Genomic DNA, 16473 nt, shown 5'->3' with positions numbered 1-16473 from the left:
TGCTTGACGTGTCGTTGTTATGTTGCTCTAATGAGCGTTATAAAATAAGATACAAAATCAGTCGCATATTATTGATACTGTTGTAAATTACGTGTAACGTTCGACATGAAGTTATGTGTGTATTTAACTATGAGCGGAATTAATAGGAAGCGGTATAGTCGATCGATCTGTCTAGATTTCACACACATCGATAATCAAGCATCACATGTATAAGAAGGCATTTCATATATGCGTTTCAAATAAGTCCTTTTTATTACAACCCATATGTGCGGTTTATTAACAACACTTATGTTTATTACAATTAAACTAAGTACAGTATTGCACAACGGACTGTTAGTGGCAAGAACTATTTGGTTGTGTTCCCACAGCATTTGTTTTAGCATAGTTCGTGCCTGTTCAAGTTCGTAGCAACTAATTCACACGATGACAAACTATACTCTAGTGAGAAATAAGTGTGTGTGCAACATATGTGTAGGGTATAAGACACAAAGTAACACCTTGCTACAATAGGAGTAAAATATAGGTCTTTTTTAATATGTGTTTTTGTTGTTGAATTCCTTATTGCGTGCCATTGTTCTCTTTTTCTCATTTCATATGGGCATATCGACGTAAATTTCCATAAATATCAATCAAGTATTAAACATAGAGCTTTATTTTTAAGAATAGCTTAAAGGACTTGAATTCAAAAGTTAAATATGTATACCCTATATAAACATTAATATATTAACCGTGTTTGAAAATTGTAGTCTCAAATATGCACTTTTATGTGTTGTTTTGCACAAAACAGATTTCGCATGTAAGTTTTAGTGTTTTAGTTTAGTGTTCAAAGATGTTTGAATAAGCTTCTTGCTTATCAATAGCTTTATCTATTTCAATATGATTTTAATCATGTGTTCCAATAATTTGTAAAGAGCCCAAAGTCCAATTTATAGTGTTGCACTGTGTAAACTTTATGGGCTTATTCGCACTTAAAAATTATATGTTTTATTTGCTTGAATTTAATTAGTTTTAAACATTTTACAAAGTTACGTTACATTTCTTGGGATTGCGTTCGCTGGATGAGTTGGGCGAAGTGTCATGGTCACGGTCAACATAACTACATATCAACATAATATATAAATTTATGCAATTCCATTTATTGACACTTTACATGATGATGATGATGATTTACATTGACTGTGATTGATGACGATGATAACAATGATGATGATGATGATGATGATGATGATGACGACGACGACGTCGACGACGACGACGACGACGACGACGACGATGATGATGATGATGATGATGATGATGATGATGATGATGATTGCATTTGTATGAGTAACGGTATTTTATAATGTCAGCAAAATCTTTTAATACAAATACTCATACGATATATAACATGTAGTTATTTCTATAAGCAATCAACAATATAAACAATATACAAGTTACTAAAATTATAACAATGAGTACAAAATTTAGATTTTAATATTTATACACTGTTAACAATTGATGTATCATGAACTTGATACAAAATTAAGAAATTCTTGATGCAGCTGATTTCGATACCCGAGAAGTATTATGAATAAAGTAAAACATTGTGGGACAAACGGTTCGTATTTTAAATTGTTTACACTTTTTGGAAAAACTAATCTGATAAAATAGTCAAATATTCTGGATTATATAAAAACAAGGTATTTATGACAATTCAACACAAGTTTATGTTATTTTAATTAACACATAATTTTGACATTGAAGTAAATGACATGTGTTTGTTTCTTTCATATTAATACACACTTTTTTAATTTGATACAACAGTTTGACCAAGTTTTATCACGTTTGAAGAGCTATGGACTTCTTTCACTTAAATACTTAATGTTTTATGTTGTTCAGTGATCTTGTTTGTGGTCAAAGATATTTTCTTAACTTTAGTCAAAATATCATTTCGTCTTTACAGAGTTAACTAGCTTTTTATCGAATTTTCAAAGAAGCCTTATAATAAAATCCTTCTTAATTCGACAAGGACATATATTATATGACAGAAGGCAATGCAAACAGTTAATGATATTGCTGTTTTGACAATATCTTTGTTCAAAGTAAATATTGTAGGAGGTCGGAATATGTGCAAAAATGGGGGTAAGCTTTAAATTTTTAACATGAAACTAAATATGTATTCATACAACTGGAAACAGACACACAGAAAACGAAGCCATCTTCTGATACATATCCAATATTCAAGTAATTCGGATGTTTATAAAATGTTTAAAGGCAACACCTGTAATTACTCGCAAAGAAATCCAGTAAACAAATTCGCATGATACATTGTTAAAGTTAATATAAGTTAAAACGAAAAATAACTACTTCTGAGATATTATAATTATGCCCCCATCGTATGATTCTTTAATTGGTTATTTTACCTTGCCCTCCATTTATGCTTAGTTAAATTTTCTTAAAGTTTGGCGACACTTACATTAAAACTGGTTGAGCAGAAATAATCAAGAGAAATATGTATAAATTGAACTTTCAAGTAACAAGAAAAATCTTTTTTTACATTTTATACTGGAGCAGATTTTGTTTTTTCAAAATGTACTGTCAAACTGTATTGGAATGTATTTTATCTTTGGCGATTTCATACAAATGAAATATTATAGTATCGTGTCTGTTCCTAAATGTTTTCTACAACAATAAAGATGCATTTTAAGAATGTTAATGATATGAATTAAAGCTATTATAAAACATTAGCTACTGCAATAATTACTGCTATATTTTATAAAGCATACTACATGACCTGTTGATTATCTAAATGTTTTTTAGAGTTTGTAGGTTGTCTGTATCAGGTTTATGAAATGCTTGTTAGCAATATAAAATATCAAGTACGATTTAAAAAAAAATGTTTTCCTTGTTTGTTAAGCTCCAGACACCTTATCATATTATCAATAATCCATATTACAAAGCAGGAATTATTCAAGTATATTAACTTAAACGGCTTAACTTCGATGCTTATTAAAAATTGTCAACACAATGTATAAATTGCAACTAGACAAGTTAACATTTATATAACAATTTCATTATATTATTTCAAAGAAAAACAGTGTTATTTTAAAACGGATTGAAATAAATGAATCAATCTTCATAAATTTGACCACTGCTCAATTACATTCTGACATAATTACATATTACATAATATACACAAAAAGAAATGGAGTAAAGATCCCTTATTAAAACAACTAAACATGTTAAAAAAGACATTTAAAATAATGGTAAAGCATTAAAAAATGTAACAACAATGCTGATAAAATGTTTGAGATAAAATATTAAAAACCCGCTTTTACACTAATTACTATATTATTATGAATAATATTATATTAACTATTAATTGTATGATATAATTTATTGTGAATCAAATATATTGCTACTTAATGTAAGTGTAAGGTAAATTTTTAAAGACAAATATTGAAAAAATCTAACTCATAAAATAAACGATAAAATTAACATATATGTTCATGCAACATTGTCGTAAAATTTTCAAATGTGAAAATCCTCAGTACTCACTTGCTTCTTGTTTCGTAATGATACGTAATGCAACACTACGATCCTACACACACTTGTCAATCGCTTAATGCAACCGTAAAGAAACATTGACATCTGTCGAACAGAAACGATTTTGTAATAAAGCGTATTGTTTTATACACGCAATAGCATGTGATAACGTGGAGTAAGCATTACACATTACCGTGTTAACGCATTCAACGTTTTAACCTCGGAGGTAAACGTGGAAGAACTTACCATAATATGAAACAATGAAATAAAACAAATTTAGTCATGCTCACACACTTAAAGGTATTTAAGGTTATATCCGCAACATCGAATAGACTCGCTATTTTAAATATTAAACTATCTATTGACATTAAGCACTGTGAAAGTAGAATCGTGTATCCTCACCATCATTCACATTCAATGATAAACTACTTACATCAACGTTCATATTTGGTTTGTAAGTCAGATAACCCTAAAATTCAAAATTCATAAATATTGCTGCATATTAAAAGTAGAATCTCATCAATTTGTATGAACCCCAATTTTACAAATGGCATGGTTAATGAAACAATAAGCAATATTGCATATACACGAAGTAAAACATTCCAAACAAAGTGTGTGTTCACAAAACTATTACTGATGATGGTCTCCTCTGGCGCGGACAACTACTTACACCCTGGAGCATGCATAATCGGCAAAATAATGTTGGTTTATTTGTGCCATATACGGACACACCAAGTAATATTGATATGAAGACACTAATAAAAGGACAGGTTTATGTTGATTGCATTTCATGCGTATTCCATAGTAGTTCTACATTATTTGAAGATTGTTTAATAAATGAACTTAAAAAAAAACGTTAATTTTTTAGCGATTTTTGCATTATAGGGTTAAACTTAAACACCACTACATCAAAATTAGTGTCGGAAATATATCATGAGAAGTACATGTTCATGGAGGCTTTAAATTGTATATGGCCTAAATTTAGATTTGAAAGCAACTTTGAAGTCTATGGTGCTTTAAAAAATTTGCCTAGTGTAAAGTTGATGACAATGTGGCTATTTGGCATTACGCAAAATCATTAAGCAGTAGTACTAAAAACTGTACACACATATATATACAAACCTCAGTGCTATAAACAGCATAACAAGCTTTTAAGATTATAAAATGTAAACAGTATACAAAATATATTATACAAAAAAAAATTACCATGTAAAGTTCAAAACATTAAAAAGGTATGTTTGAGTGAACCAATTTGGCATAGTATGCGATTAATAATAATTCATACTGACAAAACAATATCCTTTTTACAAAGTTATCAATAATATGCAATTGTTTAAAACAATGTTATGCATACATTTCTTTGCCTGATAAAACCAGAACCTTTTATGGAAGGTTTGCTTTCCAAGGAGCTTTCTGATTGGTCATAATCATTTGGATACCTTGGAAACAAGAAATATCTTTAAAAAAGATATACGGCGTTGATAGTTCAATGAATGAGATCAAGGATAGCGAATGGCTTTTTTCTGTGCAGTTCTTAGCTGCATCACACGCAGTACGGGATGTTACGCGGAGTTTTCGCGGCTTATTTTACATTATTACATATTGCTGGTCATAATCCTATAGATACAAAACAGAAAACCAAAAGAAGAATGGAAGTGAAAACATATGAGTCAACCGGCCACACGCGAAGTATCCGTATTTATAGGCGCGTTCTTCGAACAAATCTATTTAAGTGGTTTGTCGGGCATTAGAAATAAAATTGTTTCATGCAGTAAAACAGTGTTACAAAGACGCGGATATGTTTCCAATGTTCTGGTGGAATACTCAAATCAGCCAATGGAATAAATGAAGTGTATTCATTCGTACCTAGCCGCGGGAAATTTTATTTGAATTTTATTGGACACTTACAAAGGTCAGGAGAGGTGAAAAGCTGGCTTAATACAGCTTACGCCGAAAAATAGGAATTCTCTAGTCCGTCCTTAACGCTCGTTTGAATCTTTATTTCAGCACATTCAGAAACAGTTATTTCAAAATCAAGTATACTATCCACCGATTCACCAGAGAAAACACTGGAGGGTGACCAAGAGGACGTGTATGATAAATCGTCGTCGGGTAATGAGTTTGTCCACTTTCGTTTGACTTGACTATGCGGCATATTTGTCAACAAAATCAGAATCTCTTCTATGGCACTGGAGTAAGGTGTTTCTTCTTCGCAAATAAGTTCTAGGATGGTCGGGACATCATCATCTAATTCATCTTTAATGTGAATTTCTGGCCGCTCGGTTTCTTGAAAAATTTGATCAGCAAGCGGTACCGTTATATGGATTAAATTATGTCTCCGTGTTTATGTATGCATCAATGAATGGCAATAATAAATTGTTACGTCATGAAAATGACATATCAAGAGATTAACAAACGTTTGTACCACAGAAGGAATGGTTGAGAAGACAATCATAATTACAACATTTACTTACCCGCTGGAATTTGATTTATCCAATCAGCAACTCCAACTGGGTTTCGGTTTAATTTTTCAGTTTTATCGCAAAAACCAATGGCTGGGACCGACAGGTATTCCTCTTTTTTGTGTTTTTCATGTACTGAAAAATACAACGATACAAAATTTCAGCATCGTAAATATTTCTATGATACGTAGCTTTATAAGTGGGCCGTGCTCTGTGAAAAAGGGGTTTAATGCATGTGCCTAAAGTGTCGTCCCAGGTTAGCCTGTGTAGTGCGCACGGGCTACTCATGGACGACACTTTCCGCATTTATATTTTTGTTTCAAGAAATTATATTCTTAGCAAAAAACATGTTTATGCGAAAATGTTCGTCTCTGATAAGCCTGTGCGGACTGCACAGGCTAATCTGGGACGACACTTAACGCACATGCATTTAACCCCCTTTTCACGGAGCACGTCTCGATTATTTTCAGCATCTGATTCTCGATGTGAACAACACATCGATCCTGCGACTGTTTTCAAGTCACGATAATTGTCTGAACATATATAATGCACTTTAATTGAGCATATCAAAATAGAGTATACTTAAGAATTTCAATTTATTACTGATTTAAGTTCACGATCGCTTATCTTGTTTAAATGCAGGGCAGTGAAAAAGTTTTGTAAACGATCAATAGTTGGTAAAAAACGACGATCTAATGAAATTTACCAATAGTGGTGAACATGTTTTTAACCAACATATTTGTGTGCGGAGTTGTATTGTGTCGAGGAATAATGTTTGTTAAAAAAATATATATTATTTAAAAAAAAACTACTTTTTAGAATTACTGGTTGTGTACGTAATTCCGGCCAGTACGTAAAAAATCGGCCACCTGTGTTTAATCATTTTCATGATCTTAGCATACACATTTTGCTGATTTTTATTAATATCAACTTGAAAACCAACCCTTTTCTCAATATTTTGCAAATTAAAGAAGCATACCACTGTGAACTTTAATATCAAGATGTCACAATTGTAGGACGATGTTTTTGTCATGTGGGAAAAGTGACATCATCGATATGTGTGTGTATTTGAGATTTATTTACAGGTCGTCCAGCGTCTTCTCGACTACAGATGTATCGACCTGCCCCTGTGACCCTTCAGGGGAGAAAATAAGGTCATATTATACATCATAGCACGATGGCCAATGAGACCTTAATGTGACTAGATGCTCTTCTTTTTTTTTTTTTTTTTTTTTTTTTTTAATGGATTATGTAGTGGTTTGCCTTTTATCAAAATGGTTTTTGCAGTATTCCTATTATCTCTAGATTATCATTATCCTTATTGGCATTAATGTTAATTCCTTATAGTTTGTGTGTGGTTTTTGTGCTCTCCGCCCCAAGAGGTGTTAGTGGGGGTTCGAGCGGGATACAGAGGGCGCCCCGATTCCAGAGGCGCCCCTGGTTCTTTTAAGTGCCCGGTGTACAGCACCGATACACTGCACCCCCGTTTAACGTCCCTCGCGGAGGACTTGTTAGTACATAAACATAGATTAGTACAGATATAACTCTATTGCCCTGTGTCTTGTTGTAAATTCACATGGGCTCTCTCTGTTGTGCTGGTGGATATTGTCAGGTGTTTAATGGTGTTGCAAGGGTCAGAATAGTTTTGAAGTTTAATATAGTAGAAAAGGGGCTGCGTTTGTGTGGTTGGACCGAGATGACTGGTTGGTTGTTGGTGGTACAGGGAGGACAATATCTGGTTCTACACTTTCGTTCTTTGGGAGAAAATTTTCACGCGCCTTTATTTGTTTTTGAGAGAGAGAGAGAGAGAGAGAGCGCACGTTCTTCTTCCTGTTTATATTGCTAGTGGTTACACAGATGGTAATTATATGTATTAGTGCATTTTGTTCAGGAGGGAATAGATCTGGGATGTTAATGCTGACCATCCCTCTAATTCGATCTGATCCTCATAGTGACAAGGGTAATACGTGCAGGTTAGCAATACAAGGTTTGCTATTCAACGTCAAACGTAACAAGGCACAGGCATGCAAGGAAAAAACTTACACTACTCTACAAGAAAACATCACCTACGCTACAGTAGGGGAAACAACAACAACAAATACCGTCACCATTCTCTTTTTATTTTTATTTTTGTCATGTTGGGTATGTCATGTCAACGGGGCCAGAGTGCACGGATGTCATGTCAACGGAGCCAGAGTGCACGGGCGAGAGATATCTCTTCAGGCGCGCCCTCTGGCCCAGCTGACACGCTCTACTCAACATGTTTAAGTCTTGTACATATGGGAAAAATGTTAACTAATCGCATTTAATTACAACAATATTTACACCTATAGGGGTTGCACTGTGGGTAAATTTGCCCACGTGCGCACTTACTGCGTCTTCCGATCCTGCGTGGAAGTATGTTGTCTGTGTGCTTTTCCCCTACCTTCGTCGTTGTTGCTGATTACAGCTTAAGAGAAGGAAAGCGAGGGTCTCGCGGAACCCTGGGTTTTGTTACCTAGAGCGCTATTTGGTTGTAAAAGAAGGCTTAGAGCTTATCCATAGTGGTCGAAAGGGGCCAAGTGACATATGTATTGGGGGGGGGACGTACCCTTCCGTCGTTTTAGTATTATTAGTCTTTATCTATTTATTTATTGGTGTAATTTTCCTATATATCATAAAGCGCAGACGAGGAAACCGCGAACGTTCGTTATAGACAGCTCCCTCATCTTTGCCTTGTTTATAGTATTGTTTATTTATGTATTGACGTCAACAAGGTGTTATTGGACACTGCATTGTAATGTACTACCAATCCAAAGTACATTTGGACCCCAAATACAAATATAGGTTCTCGGCGTGCACATTACATGCAGTGTTTCTATATCTATTTATTTATTGATGCAATTTTCCTCTTGTCATAAGTACATAAGATAGTCATTATTAATTGGAATCTTTAAAATTACATATATCATGGATTGTTTTACGGTACAGTTTTAGAACCAAATTAATTAATAATAGTATATAAGTTCGAGCCGGGCCCAGACGAGTGGCCATATGGACAACACCGGAGTGACCATCGTCCGAGACCCACCCGTCATTAGTACATAAAGTTGCCATTATTGATCTGAGTTTTTATTTATTTATTTATTTATTTTAATTTTTCCTATAGGGCCGGGATAATATGGTTAGGTTCAGTTCGGGCCCAGACGAGTGGCCATATGGTGCACACCGAAGTGACCATCGTCCGAGTCCCGCCCGTCATTAGTACATAAGATTGCTATTATTAATTTGAATAAATGAAGCAGTATATAACTGACGGTATGTGTTGTTATTTCTATCTACCGCTAATAGTCCAACGGAATATTATATTTAATCTAAGTAGCCCGTGTCGCGCAAAAATTTAAACACGTGCAGTCGCACAACAGGAGCGATTCCGCTTGGAGGCATCAACAGTGAGTCGCGATTAATGATAAGTGGGTTTTTGAAGGCCGCTATTACCCCTGCACTTAGTTCTAGTCTCTGTTCAGCGTGTTTAGGGCATATAAAGAAAAGATGTTCAAACGTGTTATGAATGTTGCACTGGGGGCAGAGGACAGTTTTGTAATAGTCGCCGTGCAATCTGGTCACCCTTAGGCGCATGCGCGAGTAAGCCCTGTCCTCCCTTTTAATGGGACTATAGATGTTAATCTTATGGCTAGGGTTGGTTAATATCGGTAAATTATGATCGGCGCAGTAAATTGACCATTTGTGATCCTGTTCATTATACCCTTTTTGGTTAATGATTGCAATTAGTTCGCGCGCGCTAGGCTTTAAATCAGAGGGTAGACCTTCATGGGAACCTATTCTGGCAAGTTGGTCAGCGTGTTCGTTACCCAGAATGCCTACGTGACTCGGGATCCATACGAATTGGAGAGTGATATTGTTGTTTGCTAGTTTTGTGATTCCCTTTAATGTTGCACATATAAGGTCGGGACGCGTTTTCGATGATCCTGCATTAAGTGCTTGTAAGGCGCTGAGAGAGTCGGTTAATATCGCGTAGTTTGAGCGTTCGTGGGTTTCAAGTTCATTAAGCCACTTTATGGCGCTGTTTATTATAGCTAGTTCGCAAGCAAATATAGACAGTTCTTTATTGTATTTTACCTTGCACTCATGTATAATGACATTTTTGGGTTGATACACTACAAAAGCCGCGCCTGCTATTTCAAGTTCCTCATTTTTGCTACCGTCAGTGAAAATCTGGGTGTAATCCCCATATTTATCTGTTACATAGTTTTGAGCTATAGAGCCACTGTTTGGGTCGTTGTCGGATTTTTTAATTAATGTTGTCAGATGTAAGTCAATATTTGGTTTTGATAGATTTCTTAAGCTAATGTAAGTAGGTTCCTGAGTTTTAATGTCAATAGTCTCATAATAATTTCCTAGCTCGAGCACGTTCTGCGCGTACGGGAGACCACTCTTCTTTTTCCTTTTTTGGTAGGCCGGGTCTTCAGTAACACTAAGGTTAATTGGGAGGTGTGGTCCCATAGATAGCGTGCGCGCGCGGTATTTTAGTTGGTTAATTTGCCTTTGTTGACCCAGTTTTATCATTCCACATTCAGCGTGCAACAGAACGGTGCTTGTAGATTTACGTGTACCAGTTATAATTTTAAGTGCCGTATTTTGGATTACTTGTAATTTATTGAGTAATGTTTCACTGGCTGAATTGTATGCAATGCTTCCGTAGTTTATTTTTGCCCAGATAGTGGCTTTATAGATACGCATAAGGGCTTTTTTATCCGTACCCCAGTTGTTTCTTTGGATGCATTTTAGAAAGTTGAGGTCCTTTTGGCAGCGTACAACTAGTTTAAGGATGTGGTCTTTCCATGTTAAATATTTGTCAAATGTCATACCCAAAAAAGTAATGTTGTCAAGAAGCGGAAGAGGAGCACCACATAGAGTAAGTTGTGGGGGGTTAGGGGTTTTCTTAGATCGAGTTGCTTTACGTGCATTGGCCGCTACTTTTTGTGCACTGGCAGGGAATAAGATTGCTTGGGGTTTTGTGGGATTTATTTGGAAGCCATACGATGCGCTCCAGTTTTCTATTGCAGTTAGGGCTTTTTGGATTTTAGTAATTGCTAGATTCGGTGATTTAGATGTGGTCCATATTGCACTATCGTCTACAAAAAGTGATAAATTGATTAGATCAGTGTTATTTTGTGAATTATGTGCCTTAATTTCTCTGTCTAGGGTGTTCATAGTCACGGAAAATAATATTGGAGATAGGACACTACCTTGGGGACAGCCGTTTATAGTCTCAACTGATTCTGATGTCGCGTCATGCAGTCTCACTTTTATTTTACGCGTTGTAAGAAAAGCTGCAAGCCAGTTGAGCATTTTACCCTCTATTCCTAAAGTATTAAGTGTTTTAATGGCGTTTTCGTTCCATAGTTTATCGAATGCGGCTGTGAGGTCTAAAAATACGGCTGCTACGGTTTGACCAAGATTTTGGGCTCTTTTAATATCAGCTTCAAGGCGTACTAAATGATCTTCGCAAGAGTGGTTAGATCTACAGCCCGATTGGACTTCTGAAATTTTGTTATGTTTTTCTAGATACGCGCAGAGTCTCGGTTTTATCATTTTCTGCATTAGTTTGGTGAACGTAGAGGTTAAAGAGATCGGCCGATATGAGGCTGGAGAGTCTTTAGGCTTATTGATTTTAAGGATCGGAATTATTGTGGCCTCGTGCCATTCATCAGGAAGAGTACCTTCAGACCATGATTTATTATAAAGGGCAAGTAATTCTTGTTTCCCCGAGAGTGGAAGTTGTTTAAGTATCTTATAATGGATGTAATCGTCGCCCGGCGCGCCGTTTTTGCATGTAAGGAGAGCTGATTCGAGCTCGAACAGGCTAAAAGGAGCATTGTACTTGTGAGTTTTTTCCTCGGTAAGAGATTGTAACCAGACAGGAAATTCATTTTTTGTTTTAATTTTCTTTGCAATAAACGTTTCAGAGTATCCTTCGTCACTGCTTACTTTTTGATAATGTTTTACCAGGGCAGAAGCTTTATCAGCGTTAGATACAAGAACTTCGTTGTTAACCCGAAAGATAGGTGTATTAGTAGGGGGTCTGCCTTGCATGCGCTTAACTTGATCCCATAGTTCTTTGCTAGTTGTTTTATGTGAGAGATTATTACAGAATTCGTTCCAGCTTTCTAATTTTGCCTTTTTTAATACTTGTTTAGCACTTTTGCGGGCTTCCCTATATTTGTCATACTTAGGTCCGGTTCTGATTCGGATACATTTTCTCCTACATTTTTCACGATATTTAATGGCGTCTGTGCATTCTTGATTCCACCATGGTACAGACCGTTTGAGTTTTTTAGGTGTTTTGCTAACAGGGATTGAGTTATCAAGCGCAGTTTTAAGTTTTGTTATATAGGATTTAAAGTAAGAGTTGGTGTCAGTATTATCTACATAAGGAAGGAACTCATTATTACACTGAGTTTTAAAGTTGTTCCATTGTTCAGGTGTGGCTTTGTGTATTTTCCATTTGTGTTGTGTGGACGGAAGGGTATTCTCTATTCTTGTCTTAAAGGGGCCTTTTCACAGATTTTGGCATTTTTTAACTTATTCATTAAATGCTTTATATTGATAAATGTAAACATTGGATCGTAAAAGCTCCAGTAAAAAATCAAGAATAAAATTTAAAAAAGGAAAAGAACATTGCCAGGAGCAGGTTTCGAACCAGTGACCCCTGGAGTCCTGCCAGAGTCCTGAAGTAAAAACGCTTTAGCCTACTGAGCTATTCCGCCGTGTACACATACTTGACGTATTTTATACCTTATATAAGCAATCTTCGTAGTCTCACAAAATTTAACGACAAAAACAGAGCTCTCCAAATTATTCAATCGTTTCGCGTTGCAACGCTTTATAATTTTTAGGCTTTAAAATCGTCAAAAGATGCATATAATGGCTATATTAGACCATGGTAAATGTTCAGTATTACTGTTTCCTCACAAATATCATAACTAAAACGAAAATTTGCGAATCTGAAACAACTTTTTTCATTTTTGTCAATTTACCAAAGCGTGAAAAGATCCCTTTAATGTTTATTATGATTGGAAGATGGTCACTTCCAAACGAGTCGTCAATGACATTGAAATCGCTTATAGCTTGAAGATGGGCTGAGGTAAGAGCTAGATCGATCGCGCTGTCGGGTTGATCTTCGCGATCAGACAATCTCGTTATTTGACCGTCGTTAAGGAAGTTTATGCTGTTATTGTTAATTAATTTAAAGAGATTTTCAGAGTTATCGTCGCATCGTGGATCACCCTCGGGGTTCCAGCAGGGGTGTTTTAGATTGAAATCGCCAACAATAATATTATTCTTTCTATGTTCAACTGAATGGAATATTTTTGCATAATTTTTACACGTATTATCTTTAGTTTGAGCATATACGCATTGAATGCGGAATGATTGGTGCTTAGTCAAGTACAGTGTGAGGGCACACGATTCAATAGGGCAATCTTGATCAATGTTTATTTTAGTAAATGAAATGCCCGATTTTACATATATTGCTACCCCAGTGCCTATAAGTTTTTCTCTTTGTTCACCTCTCACAGGTTCTTGATATCCTTTTAAATGTACTTGTCTGTGATTACTTTTGTAGTTCGTTTCCTGGAGACATACTACATGCACTTCGTTGTTATTAACATAATTTTGAAGCTCGTACATTTTTGCATTTGAGTTAACTAACGGGAATTGTGTTACGATTTTAATAGAGCCTGTTTAAGCCCGTGCATTAAACCTCAAAATTATCCTCAACTATTTTCATACATAAGGCTCCGCCCATGATTATAACAGAATAACCAATACTTGATTCCCTCTTTTTCTAAATGAAAACAGCAAGGGATGTGTCGTGTAAAAATAAAATGTTATTTAACATTTTATTGCTAAATTAAGTAATATGTTCGTTACGTTAATTAATTCATTGAAGGGACCTTTTCAAAGTTTTTGGCATGTTTTGAAGTTTGTCACTAAATGCTTTCTATTGAAATATGTAAACATTTGCTTAAAAAAACTCCAGTAAAAAATATAGAATAAAATTTAAAAAAAAAAATAAAAAAAAATAACCATCAACAGGGCTCGAACCACTGACCCCTGGAGTTCTGGAGTAAAAAGTCTTTCTCTTAGACCCCTCTACCATCTTTCCGCATGCAATTACAGCTTTATTTTAAACGATATATAAGCAATTCTCGTAGTTTAAAAAACAGAACGACAACAAGAGAACGCTCCAAATTATTCAATCGTTTCGCGTTGCAATGCTCTATAATTTTCAGGTTTTTTAAACGTCAAAAGATGCATATAATGGCTATGTAAGAGCATGCTTAATGTTCAGTTTTACTGTTTCCTCACAAATATCATAACTAAATCGAAAATTTGCGAATCTGAAACAACTTTTGTACATTTTGTCCATTTACCAAAACGTGAAAAGGCCCCTTTAAATGCTACTTTTGCTTACTGAATATGACATTATTTTTGATGGCTCACTTTAAAAAGTTTGATATAGAATATTCGCCCAATCATAATAAGGCCCGCTGATTTGTCTGCGTTAAGAACCACAACAACTTACAAAGATCTTGATTTATTGTTTTGGGATAAAGACTTATTCGGTAAAGCAATATGAATACTGGTATACGACTCAATGTTCTGAACGGCCATAAGTATACTGTGTCTGTTGTTGTTGTTTTTTCACTCGTAAAGCGTGTTACAAAAGTATTTTCATTTCTGCACCTTAGTTTGAAAAATTATTGAAACTTCTTTCATACAATGGTCAAAATAAGTATTGAACATACACAATTTTAGGCCGATACGAAGCACGTTTTAATTTTTTCAGTTATGATTTTATAGTAAAATCAGGGAAGCTGTTACGTGATCAATATGGTTGTTTAAAGTGATATTATGGGCATCTAACAGTTTATAGGTGTCTATCGCAACCGTTGTTTATTTTTGGTGTTTTCACTTCATATTCACTTATATTTGTTAATGCAGCATCAACATACTAAAACAATATCCCGGAGAGAAAATAATGCATTTGAATATCAACCGTACTTTCGTTCGACAACTGATCATGCATGTACGATGTGATACTAAAATTTAGTTTTAGTGCAGATTCGTTCATACGACACAAAGACACAATTTTGTTTTACGGATCATTTCGGCTTACAGGACTCACCAGTCACGTTAAATATCGAATATAAAATATATTTTTATAAACAACTGGTAGCAAGATGAGTTGCAGATAATTGGTCAGTTACCACATTTTAACTAACTCTTTTAACCTATTAATACTTTTCAGCTCTTTTCAACAGTGAAAAATGCCCATAATATCACTTTCTTCACTTTTGCCAATTTAATCAAAATTTCGTAAACGAGCATCAAAATGTATTTGATAATATTGCAAGTTCGTTTGTCATAAACAGTACGTTTAATTTAAATTAAATAGATAACTTATTTGAATAAAATGCTATTCATTTCGTATTTAGCATAAAACTTATCATCATTACGATGAATTAAGGAATTAATATTTGGTTAAACATCGTTGTGTAAACGCGTAAATGAATTCGTTTACATTGTAACATATTGGTCAATATGTATTCATAACGGTCATAAATCTTTATGTATTTTCATTACATTCAGGACATTTGTTGGATTCGTTGGAATATCGCTTTTCATTCACGACAGATCATAGAATATAATATTTTCACTAGCGGAGCAGCCGCGAGAGAAAATATATTTGTTCTATGATCTCGAGGTAATTAAAATCGATATTCCGCCGAATTCAACAAATTTTATATTATGTTATGCTTGCAAATGATTATTTTTGAATTTTTGTCATTTCGTACAATCTGATTTCCTATACAGGTATGTTCAAGGGAAGCTAATCCGAATGTTGTTATAAAACAGTAAATGCAGATTAGTCACCCTTGGTAAAATTATTGTTCACAATGGGGACACCAAACATGTCAAAAATAGTTGCTGTAAAACAATATAGGGATTTTCGAGGGCATGATCATTTGCGGGCGCTCGAAAGATCCGTTCCTGTCCGAGTGCGCAGAACGGATTTTGAGAGCGCCCGCAGATAATCATGTCAGAGAAAATGTGTATTTTCGCTATTATTTCATAAACAATTCACACATACCAAAATAAATTTAAAAAAAAACATTGAATAACATTGGAAACAATATGTCTTGTTCATTCGACATCGACAAAATAATTCGATTATGTCATATGACGTCATACAGTTCAAGGTTGTGTTTTACATTTGCTTAACTCGGTCATCAACAGAAATGACGAGGCAGTTTTCGATTTAATATGTGTTGAAACAGTGGATTAATGTAAATTTGAATTGCAGCCGAATTAGTAAGAAATAAGGAATTATTTTGGAATGTACTGGTCATGGCGGATATAAATATTCGTCAGAAGTCAGTGTTTTCATAAATGTTTCTTTCGACAGTTTCTTACAGGT

At 34.8% G+C, this 16473-nt stretch overlaps 1 protein-coding gene across 1 annotated transcript in view; it reads right to left on the bottom strand.

Annotated features, from left to right (window-relative positions):
- Nucleotides 1-1116: 1116 nt before the first annotated feature.
- The window catches only part of LOC127831579 (uncharacterized), a 31564-nt gene continuing 16207 nt past the window's right edge, over nucleotides 1117-16473 (bottom strand). The window contains exons 14-15 of the mRNA XM_052356562.1: nucleotides 6000-6122; nucleotides 1117-5811 (exon numbers count right to left, since the gene is read on the bottom strand). Coding sequence (XP_052212522.1) covers nucleotides 5471-5811; nucleotides 6000-6122 — 464 coding nt within the window. The 3' untranslated portion in view covers nucleotides 1117-5470. The remainder of the gene's footprint in view (nucleotides 5812-5999; nucleotides 6123-16473) is intronic.

Source organism: Dreissena polymorpha, chromosome 1, assembly GCF_020536995.1.
Source record: "Dreissena polymorpha isolate Duluth1 chromosome 1, UMN_Dpol_1.0, whole genome shotgun sequence".
In the NCBI taxonomy this organism is placed as follows: Eukaryota; Metazoa; Mollusca; class Bivalvia; order Myida; family Dreissenidae; genus Dreissena; species Dreissena polymorpha.
This window is presented reverse-complemented; position numbering and strand designations above follow the sequence as displayed.